Here is an 18301-nt window from a genome sequence, read left to right on the forward strand (position 1 = left end):
GTTGTTGGCTTGGGATGAAAGGCTGGGTGCCCCAAACGGTCCCCCAGAAGCGTCGAGGAGAGGCAAACATCTCCGGACGTCTCCGCGTGACTATTTAGGAACGTTAATCCAACCCAAATAAACTTCCTGGCCCCTTCTGTGCCTGTTGCTTGCCAGTTTGACAAAAAAAGTAAACCACCTTCTTTTGCAGAATTTGGTCCAGGTCCAGTTTTGGTGGAGGTCAGAATCATAGAATCAAAGCGTTGGAAGAGACCTCGTGGGCCATCCAGTCCAACCCCATTCTGCCAAGAAGCAGGAATATTGCATTCAAATCACCCCTGACAGATGGCCATCCAGCCTCTGCTTAAAAGCTTCCAAAGAAGGAGCCTCCACCACACTCCGGGGCAGAGAGTTCCACTGCTGAACGGCTCTCACAGTCAGGAAGATATAGAATCATAGAATCCTAGAGTTGGAAGAGACCTCCTGGGCCATCATCCAGTCCAACCCCATTCTGCCAAGAAGCAGGAATATTGCATTCAAATCACCCCTGACAAATGGCCATCCAGCCTCTGCTTAAAAGCTTCCAAAGAAGGAGCCTCCACCACACTCCGGGGCAGAGAGTTCCACTGCTGAACGGCTCTCACAGTCAGGAAGATATAGAATCATAGAATCCTAGAGTTGGAAGAGACCTCCTGGGCCATCATCCAGTCCAACCCCATTCTGCCAAGAAGCAGGAATATTGCATTCAAATCACCCCTGACAAATGGCCATCCAGCCTCTGCTTAAAAGCTTCCAAAGAAGGAGCCTCCACCACACTCCGGGGCAGAGAGTTCCACTGCTGAACGGCTCTCACAGTCAGGAAGATATAGAATCATAGAATCCTAGAGTTGGAAGAGACCTCCTGGGCCATCATCCAGTCCAACCCCATTCTGCCAAGAAGCAGGAATATTGCATTCAAATCACCCCTGACAGATGGCCATCCAGCCTCTGCTTAAAAGCTTCCAAAGAGGGAGCCTCCACCACACTCCGGGACAGAGAGTTCCACTGCTGAACGGCTCTTCTTACAGTCAGGAAGATATAGAATCATAGAATCCTAGAGTTGGAAGAGACCTCCTGGGCCATCATCCAGTCCAACCCCATTCTGCCAAGAAGCAGGAATATTGCATTCAAAGCACCCCAGGCAGATGGCCATCCAGCCTCTGCTTAAAAGCTTCCAAAGAAGGAGCCTCCACCACGCTCCGGGGCAGAGAGTTCCACTGCTGAACAGCTCTCACACAGAATCCTAGAGTTGGAAGAGACCTCCTGGGCAATCATCCAGTCCAACCCCATTCTGCCAAGAAGCAGGAATATTGCATTCAAATCACCCCTGACAGATGGCCATCCAGCCTCTGTTTCAAAGCTTCCAAAGAAGGAGCCTCCACCACACTCCAGGGCAGAGAGTTCCACTGCTGAACGGCTCTCACAGTCAGGAAGTTCTTCCTAATGTTCAGATGGAATCTCCTCTCTTGTAGTTTGAAGCCATTGTTCCGCATCCTGGTCTCCAAGGAAGCAGAAAACAAGCTTGCTCCCTCCTCCCTGTGCCTTACTGAGAGTGCTCACTGATTGCAGGTGAACTATTCATCCCAGTACCTACAAATCCAAAGTTATTTATTTATCGTGTCATCCGCAACCAGAAAATTGTATTACATTTCTAACAGAACAAAAACAAACAAACAGATAAAAAAGACACAATTTTTGCAAACTTGGTAGCTGATTAGATGTCCTTTGACCAGTATCTGGCCACTTGGAGTGCCTCTGGTGTTGCCGCAAGGAGGTCCTCCCTTGCGCATGTGGCAGGGCTCAGGGTGCATTGCAGCAGGTGGTCAGTGGTTTGCTCCTCTCCACACTCGCATGTCGTGGACTCCACTTTGTGGCCCCATTTCTTGAGGTTGGCTCTGCATCTCGTGGTGCCCGAGCGCAGTCTGTTCAGCACCTTCCAAGTCGCCCAGTCTTCTGTGTGCCCAGGAGGGAGTCTCTCATTGGGTATCAGCCATCTCTCATTGGGTATCAGCCATTGGTTGAGGCTCTGGGTTTGAGCCTGCCACTTTTGGACTCTCGCTTGCTGAGGTGTTCCAGCGAGTGTCTCTGTAGATCTAAGAAAACTATTTCTTGATTTAAGTCGTTGACGTGCTGGCTGATACCCAAACAAAGGATGAGCTGGAGATGTCTCTGCCTTGGTCCTTTCACTATTGGCTGTTACTTCCCGGCGGATGTCAGTCAGGTGGTGCAATACCGGCTAAGCAGTGTAATTTCTCCAGTGGTGTAGGGCGCAGACACCCCGTGATAATGCGGCATGTCTCATTAAGAGCCACATCCACTGTTTTAGCGTGGTGAGATATGTTCCACACTGGGCATGCGTACTCAGCAGCAGAGTAGCATAGCGCAAGGGCAGATGTCTTCACTGTGTCTGGTTGTGATCCCCAGGTTGTGCCAGTCAGCACCCAAAGTGTCCAGGCTAGAATTTGAAGCTTGAAGCAAGAACCCATTCTCTTGCACCCAAATGCTGCCGATACCCAATTCTGTTTGCAGTGAATCATGGTCAATGGAGCATGACGCTCCGACTGTCAAAGGCAATTACAGCCCATTGCCATACATGGCTGGGGACTGACACCACGTTACATCAGACTACAATAAAGCCTCTACTATGTCTGATCGGCCTTGCTGGAAACAACAAAAAAATGCAAGCCAAGCCTGACATGTCAGCAAGTTTGCAAAATATTTGGGCCGGCGTTTCCATAAGGGAGGTGCCAGGCTTTCAATGGGGAAAGGGCAGGGCTCGCAAGGACATGAGGACCGGAAACACACACAGCTTGAGTGGAACCTAAATTTGGAAAGGGTTTGCACTCTCTGACCTGCTGCAAAGTTTGTCTTTCTGGGATAACAGACTGTGCTGTTATTTCAAGCAAGGGGTGGCACTATGTACGCTTTGCCCTTCAGTATTGGGACGTTCTGGGAAACTGGTGGTCATTCCCCATAAGAATAAGAACAAATTATTAATATAAATTATTAATCATTACTGTATTGTTGAAGACTTTCATGTCCGGAATCACTGGGTTGTTGTAGGTTTTTCCGGGCTATATGGCCATGTTCTAGCAGCATTTTCTCCTGACGTTTCGCCTGCATCTATGGCAAGCATCCTCAGAGGTAGTGAGGTCTGTTGGAAACTAGGAAAAAGGGTTTATATATCTGTGGAATGAATGACCAGGGTGGGACAAAGGACTTTGTGTCCTTTGAGAACACAGAAATGCTGGACCACTCTCACAACCACCATGTCTGACTACGCAGAAAAACCATTGAAATCCACAAGAAGCATGTGGACAATTTCAACAGAAAGGAGGGAACCATGAAAATGAAGAAAATCTGGTTACAGTATTAAAAAACTCCAAAACCACAACAGCAAAACAACAGAGAGTAAACAATCAGGCACATCAAATCACCTCTCAACAAAAGATTCCCCCAGGCACTTCCAAGCTATTAAATGCTAATCAAGGTGGTCAGTTGAAACATTCCCACCTAGCTCCAGCAGACAAGAATCCTTTGTCCCACCCTGGTCATTCCACAGATATAGAAACCCATTGTCCTAGTTCCAACAGACCTCACTACCTCTGAGGATGCTTGCCATAGATGCAGGCGAAACGACAGGAGAAAATGCCTCTAGAACATGGTCATATAGCCCGAAAAAACCTACAACAACCTATTAATAATTAATTTATATATTAATTAATAATATTAATTATTAATAAAAAGACAAAGAGTGAATACCATCAAAACACAATCCAGAGCAGAAGAGAAAACTGGCCAAAGAAGGCTCTCCATGGACAGTTACTGGAAAAAAGTGAGAGCCAAACGGACGAAGAAAAAACATGGTTGTGGCTCACAAATGGAACTCTGAAAAAGGAGACAAAGGAGGGCCTGAATCTGGCAGCCCAAAAACAAGCCATTCAAACCAATGCCATCAAAGCCAGAATTGAAAAGTCAACGACAGATCCCAAATGTAGACTCTGCAAGGAAGCAGGTGAAATAATAGATCCCTTCCTCAGCTGGTGCAAGAAGATCGTGCAGACAAACTCCAAGCAGAGGCACAACACCATTGCTCAGAGGATTCATTAGAACTTGTGCCACAAAAGCCATCTTCCTCCCATAAAGAACTGGTGGGGTCACAAGCCGGAAAAAGTTACAGAAAATGAACATGTCAAAACTACTCTGAGATTTCTGGATTCAGACAGACAGAGTTTTGGAGCATAATACTCCTGAGTTCGTTAAAAAAAAACAAAGTATGGATTGTTGATGTCACAATCCCAGGCGACAGCAGGATTGAAGAGAAACAACTCAAACAGCTGACATGATATGAGGACTTAAAGATCGAACTGCAAAGACTCTGGCACAAGCCAGTCAAGGTGGTCCCAGTGGCGATGGGCACACTGGGTGCATCACCTAAAGACCTTGGCCTGGACTTAAACACAATCGGCACTGACAAGATTACCATCTGCCAGCTGCAAAAGGCCACCTTACTGGGATCTGCACGCATTATTTGCCGATACATCACACAGTCCTAGACGCTTGGGAAGTCTCCGACGTGAGATCCAATGCAACAGCCAGTAGAGTGTCTGCTGTGTTTCAAATAATAATAATAATAATAATAATAATAATAAACGGTCCTAGACACTTGGGAAGGGTCCAACGTGCGATCCAATACAACAGCCAGCAGAGTGTCTGCTGTGGAGTGTCTGTTGTGGACTCATCTTGTTGTGTTTCAAATAATAATAATAATAATAATAATAATAATAATAATAAACGGTCCTAGACACTTGGGAAGGGTCCGACGTGTGATCCAATACAACATCCAGCAGAGTGTCTGCTGTGGACTCATCTTGCTGTGTTTCAAATAATAATAATAATAATAATAATAATAATAATAATAATAAACGGTCCTAGACACTTGGGAAGGGTCCGACGTGTGATCCAATACAACATCCAGCAGAGTGTCTGCTGTGGACTCATCTTGTTGTGTTTCAAATAATAATAATAATAATAATAATAATAATAATAATAATACATCAGACAGTCCTAGACACTTGGGAAGGGTCCGATGTGTGATCCAATGCAACAGCCAGCAGAGTGTCTGCTGTGGACTCATCTCGCTGTGTTTCAAATAATAATAATAATAATAATAATAATAATAATAATAATAAACGGTCCTAGACGCTTGGGAAGTGTCCAACGTGTGATCCAATGCAACAGCCAGCAGAATGTCTGCTGTGGACTCATCTTGCTGTGTTTCAAATAATAATAATAATAATAATAAAATAATAATAATAATAATAATAATAATAAATCACACAGTCCTAGACACTTGGGAAGGGTCCGATGTGTGATCCAGTGCAACAGCCAGCAGAGACGACTAAAGCTTTGGAAACGGACTATGATAAGCGGAATGAATTTATTAATTACGGACTTGGCAAAACGATGGCCACCAGGCTGGCTTTTTGTTGTATTTTTATTGTATGAATGTAATGTTTTAACTGTTATAATTTATTGTTACTATGTATTTTACTGTGTGAATTGTAGGCATCAACGTATCATAGAATCCTAGAATACAAGAGTTGGAAGAGACCTCCTGGGCCATCCAGTCCAACCCCATTCTGCCAAGAAGCAGGAATATTGCATTCAAATCACCCCTGACAGATGGCCATCCAGCCTCTGCTTCAAAGCCTCCAAAGAAGGAGCCTCCACCACACTCCGGGGCAGAGAGTTCCACTGCTGAACAGCTCTCACAGTCAGGAAGTTCTTCCTCATGTTCAGGTGGAATCTCCTCTCTTGTAGTTTGAAGCCATTGTTCCATTGCATCCTAGTCTCCAAGGAAGCAGAAAACAAGCTTGCTCCCTCCTCCTCCCTGTGGCTTCCTCTCACATATTTATACATGGCTATCATATCTCCTCTCCGCCTTCTCTTCTTCAGGCTAAACATGCCCAGTTCCTTAAGCCGCTCCTCATAGGGCTTGTTCTCCAGACCCCTGATCATTTGAGTCGCCCTCCTCTGGACACATTCCAGCTTAGAGTCAATATCTCTCTTGAATTGTGGTGCCCAGGATTGGACACAATATTCCAGATGTATGCCAGTTGGAAGCCGCCCTGAGTCCCCCTTCGGGGGTTGAGAAGGGCGGGGTAGAAATACCCGAAATAAATAAATAAATAAAATATTGTATCCCATGCAGTTGTGGACAAGGCTACATAGGGACCCCCAAACGCAGCAGCTGCGTCCAAATACGAATCCAGGAACACGAAAGGCACTGCAGACTACTCCAACCAGAGAAGTCAGCCATAGCAGAGCACCTGATGAACCAGCCTGGACACAGCATATTATTGGAGAACACAGAAATGCTGGACCACTCTCACAACCACCATGTCAGACGACACAGAGAAGCCATTGAAATCCACAAGAAGCAGGTGGACAATTTCAATAGAAAGGAGGAAATCATGAAAATGAACACAATCTGGCTACCAGTATTAAAAAACTCTAAAATTATAACAGTAAATAAAGACAGGGGAGCTCCAGACAAGAAACAATCAGGGACAGCTAATCACCTCTCAACAAAGGATGTCCCCAGGCAGTAAGAAGCAACACCTTTCATCACAAAACCTCTAAACTGATATCTATCATTCCAAAGACTGCATTTATCTCTATCACAGGCCCCTTCTATGCTGCCGTGTAATCCAAAGTAAACCATCCACATTATCTGTTTTGAACTGGATTATATTAGTCTACACTGCCATATAATCCAGTTCAAGAAGATAATCTGGGTTTTATATGACAGTGTAGAAAGGGCCAACAGTTGTATATAAACAGAGCACCAAAGAGACACAGGTCCAATCTGCACGGCCACATAATCCAGTTCCTGAATTGGGATTAGCTACTTAGAAGTGGATTTTATGGGGCTGGAGCTACACTGCCATATAGAATGTAGACTGTCTGCTTTGAACTGGATTATATCACAGTGTAGATCCATCCCCATATAATTCAGTTCAAACCAAATAATGTGCATTATCTGCTTTGATAATCTGGATTATATGCCAGTGTAGATCCAGCCCCATATAATGCAGTTCAAACCAAGCAATGTGCATTATCTGCTTTGATAATCTGGATTATATGGCAGTGTAAACCCAGCTCCATATAATTCAGTTCAAAGCAGATAATGTGGATTATCTGCTTGAATAATCTGGATTATATGGCAGTGTAGATCCAGCCCCATATAATTCAGTTCAAACCAAATAATGTGAATTATCTGCTTTGATAATCTGGATTATATGGCAGTATAGATCCAGCCCCATATAATTCAGTTCAAACCAAATAATGTGCATTATCTGCTTTGATAATCTGGATTATATGGCAGTGTAAACCCAGCTCCATATAATTCAGTTCAAAGCAGATAATGTGGATTATCTGCTTGAATAATCTGGATTATACGGCAGTGTAGATCCAGCCCCATATAATTCAGTTCAAAGCAGATAATGTGGATCATCTGACTTGATAATCTGGATTATATGGCAGTGTAGATCCAGCCCCATATAATTCAGTTCAAACCAAATAATGTGCATTATCTGCTTTGATAATCTGGATTATATGCCATTGTAGATCCAGCCCCATATAATTCAGTTCAAACCAAATAATGTGCATTATCTGCTTTGATAATCTGGATTATACAGCAGTGTAGATCCAGCCCCATATAATTCAGCTCAAACCAAGCAATGTGCATTATCTGCTTTGATAATCTGGATTATATGGCAATGTGGATCCAGCTCCACATAATTCAGTGCAAAGCAGATAGCGGCTGTTAGGAATTGTGGGAGTTGAAGTCCAAAACACCTGGAGGACCCAAGTTTGCCCATGCCTGGTCTACACTGTCACATAATCCAGTTCAAATTAGATAAACTGGATTGTATGTGTGGATGGGGCCTGGATTATACTGCAATGTAGACTCATATAGAATCCTGGGGGTTGGGAGAGACTTCCTGGGCCATTATCCAGTCCACCCCCGTTCTGCCAAGAAGCAGGAATATTGCATTCAAACCACCCCTGACAGATGGCCACCCAGCCTCTGCTTAAAAGCCTCCAAAGAAGGAGCCTCCACCACACTCCCTCCGGGGCAGAGAGTTCCACTGCTGAACATAGAATCCAAAAGTTGGAAGAGACCTCATGGGCCATCCAGTCCACCCCCATTCTGCCAAGAAGCAGGAATATTGCATTCAAATCACCCGACAGATGGCCATCCAGCCTCTGTTTAAAAGCTTCCAAAGAAGGAGCCTCCACCACACTCCCTCCGGGGCAGAGAGTTCCACTGCTGAACATAGAATCCAAAAGTTGGAAGAGACCTCATGGGCCATCCAGTCCAACCCCATTCTGCCAAGAAGCAGGAATATTGCATTCAAATCACCCGACAGATGGCCATCCAGCCTCTGTTTAAAAGCTTCCAAAGAAGGAGCCTCCACCACACTCCCTCCGGGGCAGAGAGTTCCACTGCTGAACATAGAATCCAAAAGTTGGAAGAGACCTCATGGGCCATCCAGTCCACCCCCATTCTGCCAAGAAGCAGGAATATTGCATTCAAATCACCCCTGACAGATGGCCATCCAGCCTCTGTTTCAAAGCTTCCAAAGAAGGAGCCCCCACCACACTCCGGGGCAGAGAGTTCCACTGCTGAACAGCTCTCACAGTCAGGAAGTTCTTCCTCATGTTCAGGTGGAATCTCCAGTTCAAAACAGATTCAGAAACTGGATTATATGGCAATGTAGACCTAGCCATATTTGCACTTGAGCATCCCTTGAGAGCTGCAAAAAATGTGTTCTTGTGACCGTACACGCAGCCTGAAATCACTCCAATTCATCAACGGCTTGGAAACCAAACGGCACCCCAATACTTCTGTTCCTACCTTGCTCTGGCAGGGTTTGCGCTGGCCTTGCAGTGGTCAGTGTGGCTGTGACCAGCACAGCCCAAAGGAGGAGGCACTTCCACGTCAACATCCCAGATCTGTGGCTACAGGTTGGAAACGCTGCTCCCGGACTCCATGAGGACTTGGACCTTGGGCCTCGATGGGCAAACGGGAGATGGACTTCTTCTCGCTTGGATCTGCTCAGCTCTTTGCTCTCCAGGGCAGAGGCATCCAAACACTGGGGACAAAGAGAGAAAAGCAGAATGAAGGGTCAGGAAGCCAAAAGTTCTTATTCTTCCCAAGCTCCATTCTCCCCAATATGTTTACATTGTCAACCATCTATATCAGTGGTTCTCAACCTTCCTAATGCCACGACTCCTCAATATGCTTCCTCGTGTAATGGTGACCACCAACCATAACATTAGTTCCATTTTGCCACTGTTATGAATAGTAATGTAAACCTCTGATATGCAGGATGTATTTTCATACACTGGACCAAATTTGGCACAAAGACCCAATACACCCAAATCTGAATACTGGTGGGATTGGGGGAGGGTACTGATATTGTCCTGTGGGAGTTGTAGTTGCTGGGATTTATAGTTCACCTACAATCAAAGAGCATTCTGAACTCCACCAATGATGGAATTGAACCCAACTTGGCACACAGAACTCCCACAAGCAACATAAAATACTGGTGAGCATTGACCTTGAGTTTTGGAGTTGTAGTTCGCCTACATCCAGAGAGCACTGTGGACTCAAACAATGATAAATCTGGACCAAACTTAGCATGAATTCTCAATATGCCCAAATGGAAACACCAGTGGGGTTTGGGAAAAATAGACCTTGACATTTGGGAGTTGTAGTTTGTGGGATTTATAGTTCACCTACAATCAAAGAGCATTCTGAACTCCACCAATGATGGAATTGAATCAAATTTGGCACACAGAACTCCCATGATCAAGAGAAAATACTAGAAGGGTTTGGTGGCATTGACCTTGAGTTTTGGGAGTTGTAGTTCGCCTACATCCAGAGAGCACTGTGGACTCAACCAATGATGGATCTGGACCAAACTTGGCACAAATACTCAATATGCCCAAATGTGGACACTGATGGAGTTTGGGGAAAATAGACTTGACATTTGGGAGTTATAATTCCTGGGATTTATAGTTCACCTACAATCAAAGAGATTTCTGAACTCCATCAAGGATAGAATTGAGCCAAACTTCCGACACAGAACCCTCATCATCAACAGAAAATACTGTGTTTTCTGCTGGTCTTTGGTGATGTTTTTGACACCCCCTCACGACCCACCTCAGGGGTCCCAACCCCCATGTTAAGAAACACGGTCTTAAATACTACAAAGGAGAAAGGAATTCATTCTAATTTGCTTTCCACCCCCAGAAAATGTAATTCCAGAGGCAGGAAGTGCATTTTTTTCAGGAGGTGGAAGCAATCCAGTATGAATCACAGATGCAACATTAAAACATAATTTAGCAATCCAGGCACGAGGATCAGTCACTCTTAGGTTTGGGTAACCCCCTTTCCCTTCTTTTTCCAATACAGAGGTAAAAAGGGGAGGCATCTGCAGCGTGGAATTCATTCAGTTTGACACCACTTTAGCTGCCATGACTCAGTGCTATGGACCGTTCCCTGACCTACAAGAAGCACTGCCTGAACATCAAACAAAAAGTGGGTGCTAGAAACAATATCATACGAAAGCTGACTGGCACAACCTGGGGATCACAACCAGACACAGTGAAGGCATCTGCCCTTGCGCTTGGCTACTCTGCTGCTGAGTATGCATGTCTAGTGTGGAACACATCTCACCACGCTAAAACAGTGGATGTGGCTCTTCATGAGACATGCCGCATTATCACGGAGTGCCTGCGCCCTACACCACTGGAGAAATGACACAGGCACCACCTGACATCCTCCGTGAAGTAGCAGCCAATAGTGAAAGGACCAAGGCAGAGACATCTCCAGCTCACCCCCTGTTTGGGTATCAGCCAGCACGTCAACGACTTAAATCTAGAAATAGTTTTCTTAGATCTACAGAGACACTCGCTGGAACACCCCAGCAAGTGAGAGTCCAAAAGTGGCAGGCTCAAACCCAGCACGTCAACCAATGGCTGATACCAAATGAGAGACTCCGCCCTGGGCCCACAGAGGACTGGGCGACTTGGAAGGCGCTGAACAGACTGCGCTCTGACACCACGAGATGCAGAGCCAACCTCAAGAAATGGGGCCACAAAGTGGAGTCCACGACATGCGAGTGTGGAGAGGAGCAAACTACAGACCACCTGCTGCAATGCAACCTGAGCCCTGCCACATGCACAATGGAGGACCTTCTTGCGGCAACACCAGAGGCACTCCAAGGGGCCAGATATTGCTCAAAGGACATTTAATCAGCTACCAAGCTTGCAAACTTTGTGTTGTTTTTTTATCTGTTTGTTTGTTTTGTTCTGTTAGAAATGTAATACAATGTTCTGGTTGCGGATGACACGAATAATAAATAAATAGTGCTATGGATTCCCAGGAGTTGTAGTTTTACAAACTTTAGCCTTCTCCGCCATAGGGAGCTGGTGCTATACCAAACTACAATTCCCAGAATGCCATAACATTAAGCCATGACAGTTAAAGCAATGTCAAACTGCACTAATTTGACAATGTGGATGCTTCTTGTTACATTCAAATATACAGTATTATGATTCTTTTGTGTTTCAAGGAACCTCGAAACCTGTTTGGAAATTAAGGCTGTTGGATTAAGAAATGTTAACCTGTTGCAATCAGTTGTTTGTATTGCTCATTGCTATGCCTTTTTTTTTCTTAGTGGTAACAGAATGTCAAGGTATGAGGGTTGACTGAAAAGTAATGCCTCCACCTTCATTACTTGGGTTTGGATGGAAATATTTTAATAAATCAAACGCAGAAATAATCCTTAGAATGTGCTCTTTAACTACCACTATTCACTTTTCCACATAATCACAAGACAATTGGATACATTTCTGCCAACGATGAACAAGTTTTCTGAAGCCGTCACGGAAGAAGTCGACACTCTGTTTCCGCAACCAGCATCTCACAGTTCTTTCATCCTGGGTATCCATCGTGCACAGATCTTCCGCAATAATGTGGCCCACACGTTCTTGTGAAATGCCGATTGTGCTTGAAATTTCTCTCCGAGTGATACGACAATTGTCCTGAATCAATCTGTCAACCTTTTGCTTGTGAAACTTGGTGGTTGCTGTCACAGGATGTCCAACTCTTTGTTTGTCACGCAAGTCAGAACGAAAAACCTTCATTACTTGGGTTTGGATGGGAATATTTTAATAAATGAAACACAGAAATAATCCTTATAATGCTTTTTAACTACCAGTTTTCACTTTTCTACACAATCACCAGATAATTGGATACATTTCTGCCAACAATAAACAAGTTTTCTGAAGCCGTCACAGAAGAAGCCGACACTCTGTTTCCGCAACCAGCGTCTCACAGTTCTCTCATCCTGGGTACCCATTGTGCATAGATCTTCCGATAGCCAAGGAAAGCAATAATGTGACCCACACGTTCTTGTGAAATGCCGATTATGCTTGAAATTTCTCTCTGAGTGATACGATGATTGTCCTGAACCAATCTGTCAACCTTTTGCTTGTGAAACTTGGTGGTTGCTGTCACAGTACGTCCAACTTTTTGTTTGTCATGCAAGTCAGAACAAAAAACCTCCATTACTTGGGTTTGGGTGGGAATATTTTAATAAATGAAACACAGAAATAATCCTTAGAATGTGCTCTTTAACTACCACTATTCACTTTCCCATATAATCACCAGACAATTGGATACAGTTCTGCCAACAATGAAGAAGTTTTCTGAAGCCGTCACGGAAGAAGTCAACACTCTTGTTTCTGCAACCAGCATCTCACAGTTCTCTCATCCTGGGTACCCATCGTGCATAGATCTTCCGATAGCCAAGCAAAGCAATAATGTGACCCACACGTTCTTGTGAAATGCTGATTATGCTTGAAATTTCTCTCTGAGTGATACAACGATCATCCTGAATCAATCTGTCAACCTTTTGCTTGTGAAACTGGGTGGTTGCTGTCAGGGGACGTCCAACTCTTTGTTTGTCACACAAATCAGAACAAAAAACCTTCATTACTTGGGTTTGGATGGGAATATTTTAATAAACGAAACACAGAAAGAATCCTTATAATGTGCTCTTCAACTACCACTATTCAGTTTTCTACATAATTTCCAGACAATTGGATACATTTCTGCCAAAGATGAACAAGTTTTCTGAAGCCGTCACAGAAGAAGTCGACACGCTGTTTCCACAACTAGCATCCCACGGTTCTCCCATCCTGGGTACCAATCATGCACAGATCTTCCGATACCAAGCAAAGCAATAATGTGACCCACACGTTCTTGTGAAATGCCGATTGTGCTTGAAATTTCTCTCTGAGTGATATGACGATCGTCCTGAATCAATCTGTCACCCTTTTGTTTGTGAAACTCAGTGGTTGCTGTCACAGGACATCCAACTCTTTGTCACGCAAATCAGATGCTCCCACCTCAACATCTTTAAACTTACTTGCCCAATGATGCACAGTACTCACATCAACACAATCACCAGAAACAGTTTGCATTCTCTGATGAATCTCCTTTGGAGTGACACCTTCTGTTGTCAAGGATCCAATGACTGCACGTTGCTTAAGTCGCATTGACCGACCGTCTGTGCAGGGTTCCATACTTCGCACTTTAACAACACAACTGTTCAATACTAAGGCTCCCCGCCAAAATGGAATTATAGAGGAGAGTCTACTGAACAAGCCAGTACCTGCCGCATACCAGTACTGCCATCTGTTGAGGAGTTACGAGGGTGGAGGCATTACTTTTCATTCAAACCTTGTGTTTCTAAAGTGTCTTAAAATGGTCCAGGAAATCATCCATTTCATTTCAAAAGTAAGACTGAGCACTACTCTACCAAACACTTCCCTGCTTCAAAAGAACCTCTTCACACTTGAGAAAAAAAATCTACTTTAAATTCGGTTTCTGCATCCTGCAGAATTCTGGGGTTTGTAGTTTAGCAGCCTCACTAAACTACAAACCCCAGAATTCTGCAGGGAGCAGAAACCAGATTTTAAGTGGAATTTTTTTCTCTAGTGCGATGAAGTGGAATGTGATGAAGTCTTTAAAAAGCAACTTCAAAGTACAAATTTGAAGTCTGAAATCTATCCAGAAGTCTGAAATGTGAAATGCGCCCAGATACAAAAATGTGGTTGAGATAAAGTTGCCATAATTCAAGAGAGATATTGACAAGCTGGAATGTCTCCAGAGGAGGGCAACTAAAATGATCAAGGGTCTGGAGAACAAGCCCTATGAGGAGCGGCTTAAGGAGCTGGGCATGTTTAGCCTGAAGAAGAGAAGGCTGAGAGGAGATATGATAGCCATGTATAAATATGTGAGAGGAAGCCACAGGGAGGAGGAGGGAGCAAGCTTGTTTTCTGCTTCCTTGGAGACTAGGACGCAAGGGAACAATGGCTTCAAACTACAAGAGAGGAGATTCCACCTGAACACAAGGAAGAACTTCCTGACTGTGAGAACCGTTCAGCAGTGGAACTCTCTGCCCCAGGGGGAGTGTGGTGGAGGCTCCTTCTTTGGAAGCTTTTAAACAGGGGTTGGATGGCCATCTGTCAGGGGTGATTTGAATGCAATATTCCTGCTTCTTGGCAGAATGGGGTTGGACTGGATGGCCCAGGAGGTCTCTTCCAACTATTTTGATTCTATGATTCTATGATTCAAAGGATCTGATGGAGGAAAAAAGGCACAACAGTGGAGGACATCGTGAAAGCAAGGAGGAAAGCGGGTCAATACTCTTCTCCAAGCTTAATAGAAGCAAATTAAATCCAACATAATGGAAGGAAAGACTTCAGTACAATGATGGACAGAAAACAACAAGGAGCGATTGATCAAGTCATCGCCGCGTGGTTGCAATTGACCTTCAATAATATCTTACTCAAATAATGAGAAGGAGGACATAACCCATGACATTTGGGCCATTTCAAGTGTCAATATTTGCAGCAACCTTTTAAATTATTGATTAGCTGGTTGATTGCGGCATATTGCCACTTGTGTCACCAAATAATAGGAGAGAGAACTATTTTGATATCAGGTGTGCCCTTATCTTTTTATTTAATGGGAATACTATATAGGAAATGTAGTCCCTGGTGGTATAATGGGTTGAACCGCTGAGCTGCTGAACTTGCTGACCGAAAAGTTGCAGGTTTGAATGTGGGGAGCAGCATGCGCTCTGGCTATTAGCCCCAGCTTCTGCCATCCTAGCAGTTAGAAAACATGCAAATGTGGGTAGATCAATAGATACCACTCCAGTGGGTGCTCCATGCAGTCATGCTGGCCACATGGCCTTGGAGGTGTCTGCGGACAATGCCGGCTCTTCGGCTGAGAAATGGAGATGAGCACCAACCCCCAGAGTCGGACATGACTGGATTTAATGTCGGGGGAAAATCTTTACCTTACTTGATTGATTTTGTCATCTGGGAGTTGTAGTTGCTGGGATTTATCATTCACCTACAATCAAAGAGTATTCTGAACTCCACCAATGATGGAATTGAACCAAACTTGGCACACAGAACTCCTACAACCAACAGAAAATACTGGAAGGGTTGGGTGGGCATTGTCCTTGAGTTTGGGAGTTGTAGTTCACCTACATCCAGAGAGCACTGTGGATTCAAACAAAGATGGATCTGGACCAAACTTGGCACAAATACTCAATATGTCCAAATATGAACTCTGCGGAAAACAGACATTGACATTTGGGAGTTGTAGTTGCGGGGATTTATCATTCACCTACAATCAAAGAGTATTCTGAACTCCACTAATGATGGAATTGAACCAAACTTGGCACACAGAACTCCTACAACCAAGAGGAAATACTGGAAGGGTTTGATGGGCATTGACCTTGAGTTCTGGAGTTGTAGTTCACCTACATCCAGAGAGCACTATGGACTCAAACAGCAATAGATCTGGACCAAACATGGCATGCATACTCAATATGCCCAAATGTGGAGTTTGGGAAAGTGGACCCCCTTCCCCACTAATGATAGAATGCGGCAAACTTCGCACACAGAACCCCCATGACCAACAGAAAATGCTGTGTTTTCTGATGGCCTCTGGCAACCCCTCTGATACCCACTTGAGACCCCCTGCCCAGGTATCTTGACCTCCAGGTTGAGAGGTCAGCTCTATACCATGCTGACTTTGCATGGACTTTTGATATTGTTTTGTGCCTTCAAGATGTTTCTGACTTACAGCAACTATCCGGCTACCACAGGGCTTTCTAGGGCTGAGAATGTGTGACTTGCCCAGGCTTTTCATTCCCTGGGAGTAAATTATATCCATCTGTTCAGAACCTCTGAATTGACACCTCTAGGGTTGCCATGGAACAACAGACTGGTTCAAGATTAGGAAAGGCATACGGCAGGGTTGTATCCTCTCCCCCAACCTATTCAACTTGTATGCAGAACACATCATGCAATGTGCAGGGCTTGACGAACGCAAGGCTCGAGTTAAAATGGCTGGAAGAAACATTAACAACCTCAGATATGCAGATGACACAACTTTGATGGCCAAAAGTGAGGAGGAGCCGAGGAGCCTTCTTACCAATGTGAAGGAAGAAAGGGCAAAAGCTGGGTGGCAGTTAAACATCAAAAAACCAAGATTGTGGCAACAAGAATGATTGACAACTGGGAAATAGAGGGAGAAAACGTGGAGGCCGTGACAGGGTTTGTATTTCTAGACGCAAAGATGAGTGCAGACGCAGACTGTGGCCAGGAAATCAGAAGACGCTTCCTTCTTGGGAGGAGAGCAATGTCCAGTCTCGATAAAATAGTCAAGAGTAGAGACATCAGACTGGCAACCAAGATCCATTGCCTAGTCCAAGCCATGGTCTTCCCTGTAGTCACCTACGGATGTGAGAGCTGGACCTGAGGGAAGGCTGAGCGAAGGAAGAGAGATGCTTTTGGACTGTGGTGCTGGAGGAAAGTTCTGAGAGTGCCTTGGACCGCGAGAAGATCCAACCAGTCCATACTTCAGGAAAGAAAGCCCAACTGCTCATTGGAGGGAAGGAGAATAGAGGCCAAGATGAAGTCCTTTGGCCACATCATTTATTTATTTGTCGCGTCAGGACAACCAGTCAAATTATATTACATTTCTAACAGAACAAAGCAAACAAACAGACAAAATACAAAATGTGTGAGTTTGGTAGTTGGTTAAATGTCCTTTGACCAGTCTCTGGCCCCTTGGAGTGCTTCCGGTGTTGCCGCAAGAAGGTCCTCCTTTGTGCATGTGGCAGGGCTCAGGGTGCATTGCAGCAGGTGGTCAGTGGTTTGCTCTTCTCCGCACTCGCATGTCGTGGACTCCACTTTGTAGCCCCATTTCTGAAGGGGGCCACATCATGAGAAGACAGGAAAGCTGGGAAAATGGAAGGAAAAAGGAAGAGGGGCCAACCAAGGGCAAGATGGATGGATGGCATCCTTGAAGGGACTGGCTTGACCTTGAGGGAGCTGGGAGTGGTGACGGCCGACAGGGAGCTTTGGCCTGTGCTGGTCCATGAAGTCACGCAGAGTCAGAAACGACTGAACAAATGAACAACAACAACAACAAAAGGGTTGCCTGGAAATCTCTTTGATCCAGGAGGCCTCTTGATTCTGTTCCTTCCCCCCACTGTTAATCTCTTCCAAAGAACATCCGAAACGCTGGGTTCCTTGCCACTTTGGGGAGGGTGGTGGTAGTGGATATTGTTGTTTTGGTCAACAAAGAACCTTTTCTCCTTTTTGTTCCACTCCTCACAAGGAAAGCCACGGCTTCTCCTCCCCCCCTTTCCTTCGGCTCCAAAACTCTCCCTTCGCTTTGGCTGCAGAATGAGATGCTTTTCTGCTGACGCCACTGAAGCGCCTCTTTTTTCCCCTGTGTCGTCTAAAGGACAGACACATCACTGCGTGACTCGTACTTTGGATTCACGCTGGAAATATTAACCTGGCATTAATGAGGCCAGGAAGGGCTTCCCCGTGACTCTTTCCTGAGCCATCCTCCCATCAATGCTTCAAGGGGAAAGAATTTAGGATTCGGAACCAGTGCCAGGCTCTTCCGCCTTTGGTCCCCTTTACTCCCCTCTCACAAACTTTTGCGTGCCTCCTTTTCTGCTTGGCACATTTCCTCGTAGAGAGCCATACCAGGCTATGTCTTGAGTGTCTGATAAATGAGACCATTTGGAGATGTTTATTTATTTGTCGTGTTAGAGCAACCAGTCCATTATATTACATTTCTAACAGAACAAAGCAAACA

The 18301-nt window shown here is 44.9% G+C and overlaps 1 protein-coding gene across 6 annotated transcripts in view; it reads right to left on the minus strand.

Moving 5' to 3' along the window:
* FGFR1 (fibroblast growth factor receptor 1) overlaps positions 1 to 9131 on the minus strand; it is a 134430-nt gene extending 125299 nt beyond the window's left edge. For all 6 annotated transcript variants that reach the window (XM_067470638.1, XM_067470637.1, XM_067470636.1 and 3 more), the window contains exon 1: positions 8945 to 9131. In XM_067470638.1, coding sequence (XP_067326739.1) covers positions 8945 to 9035 — 91 coding nt within the window. In that variant the 5' untranslated portion in view covers positions 9036 to 9131. The remainder of the gene's footprint in view (positions 1 to 8944) is intronic.
* Between the last annotated feature and the right edge of the window lie 9170 nt (positions 9132 to 18301).

This window comes from Anolis sagrei, chromosome 7 (assembly GCF_037176765.1).
Source record: "Anolis sagrei isolate rAnoSag1 chromosome 7, rAnoSag1.mat, whole genome shotgun sequence".
NCBI classification, from domain to species: domain Eukaryota; kingdom Metazoa; phylum Chordata; class Lepidosauria; order Squamata; family Dactyloidae; genus Anolis; species Anolis sagrei.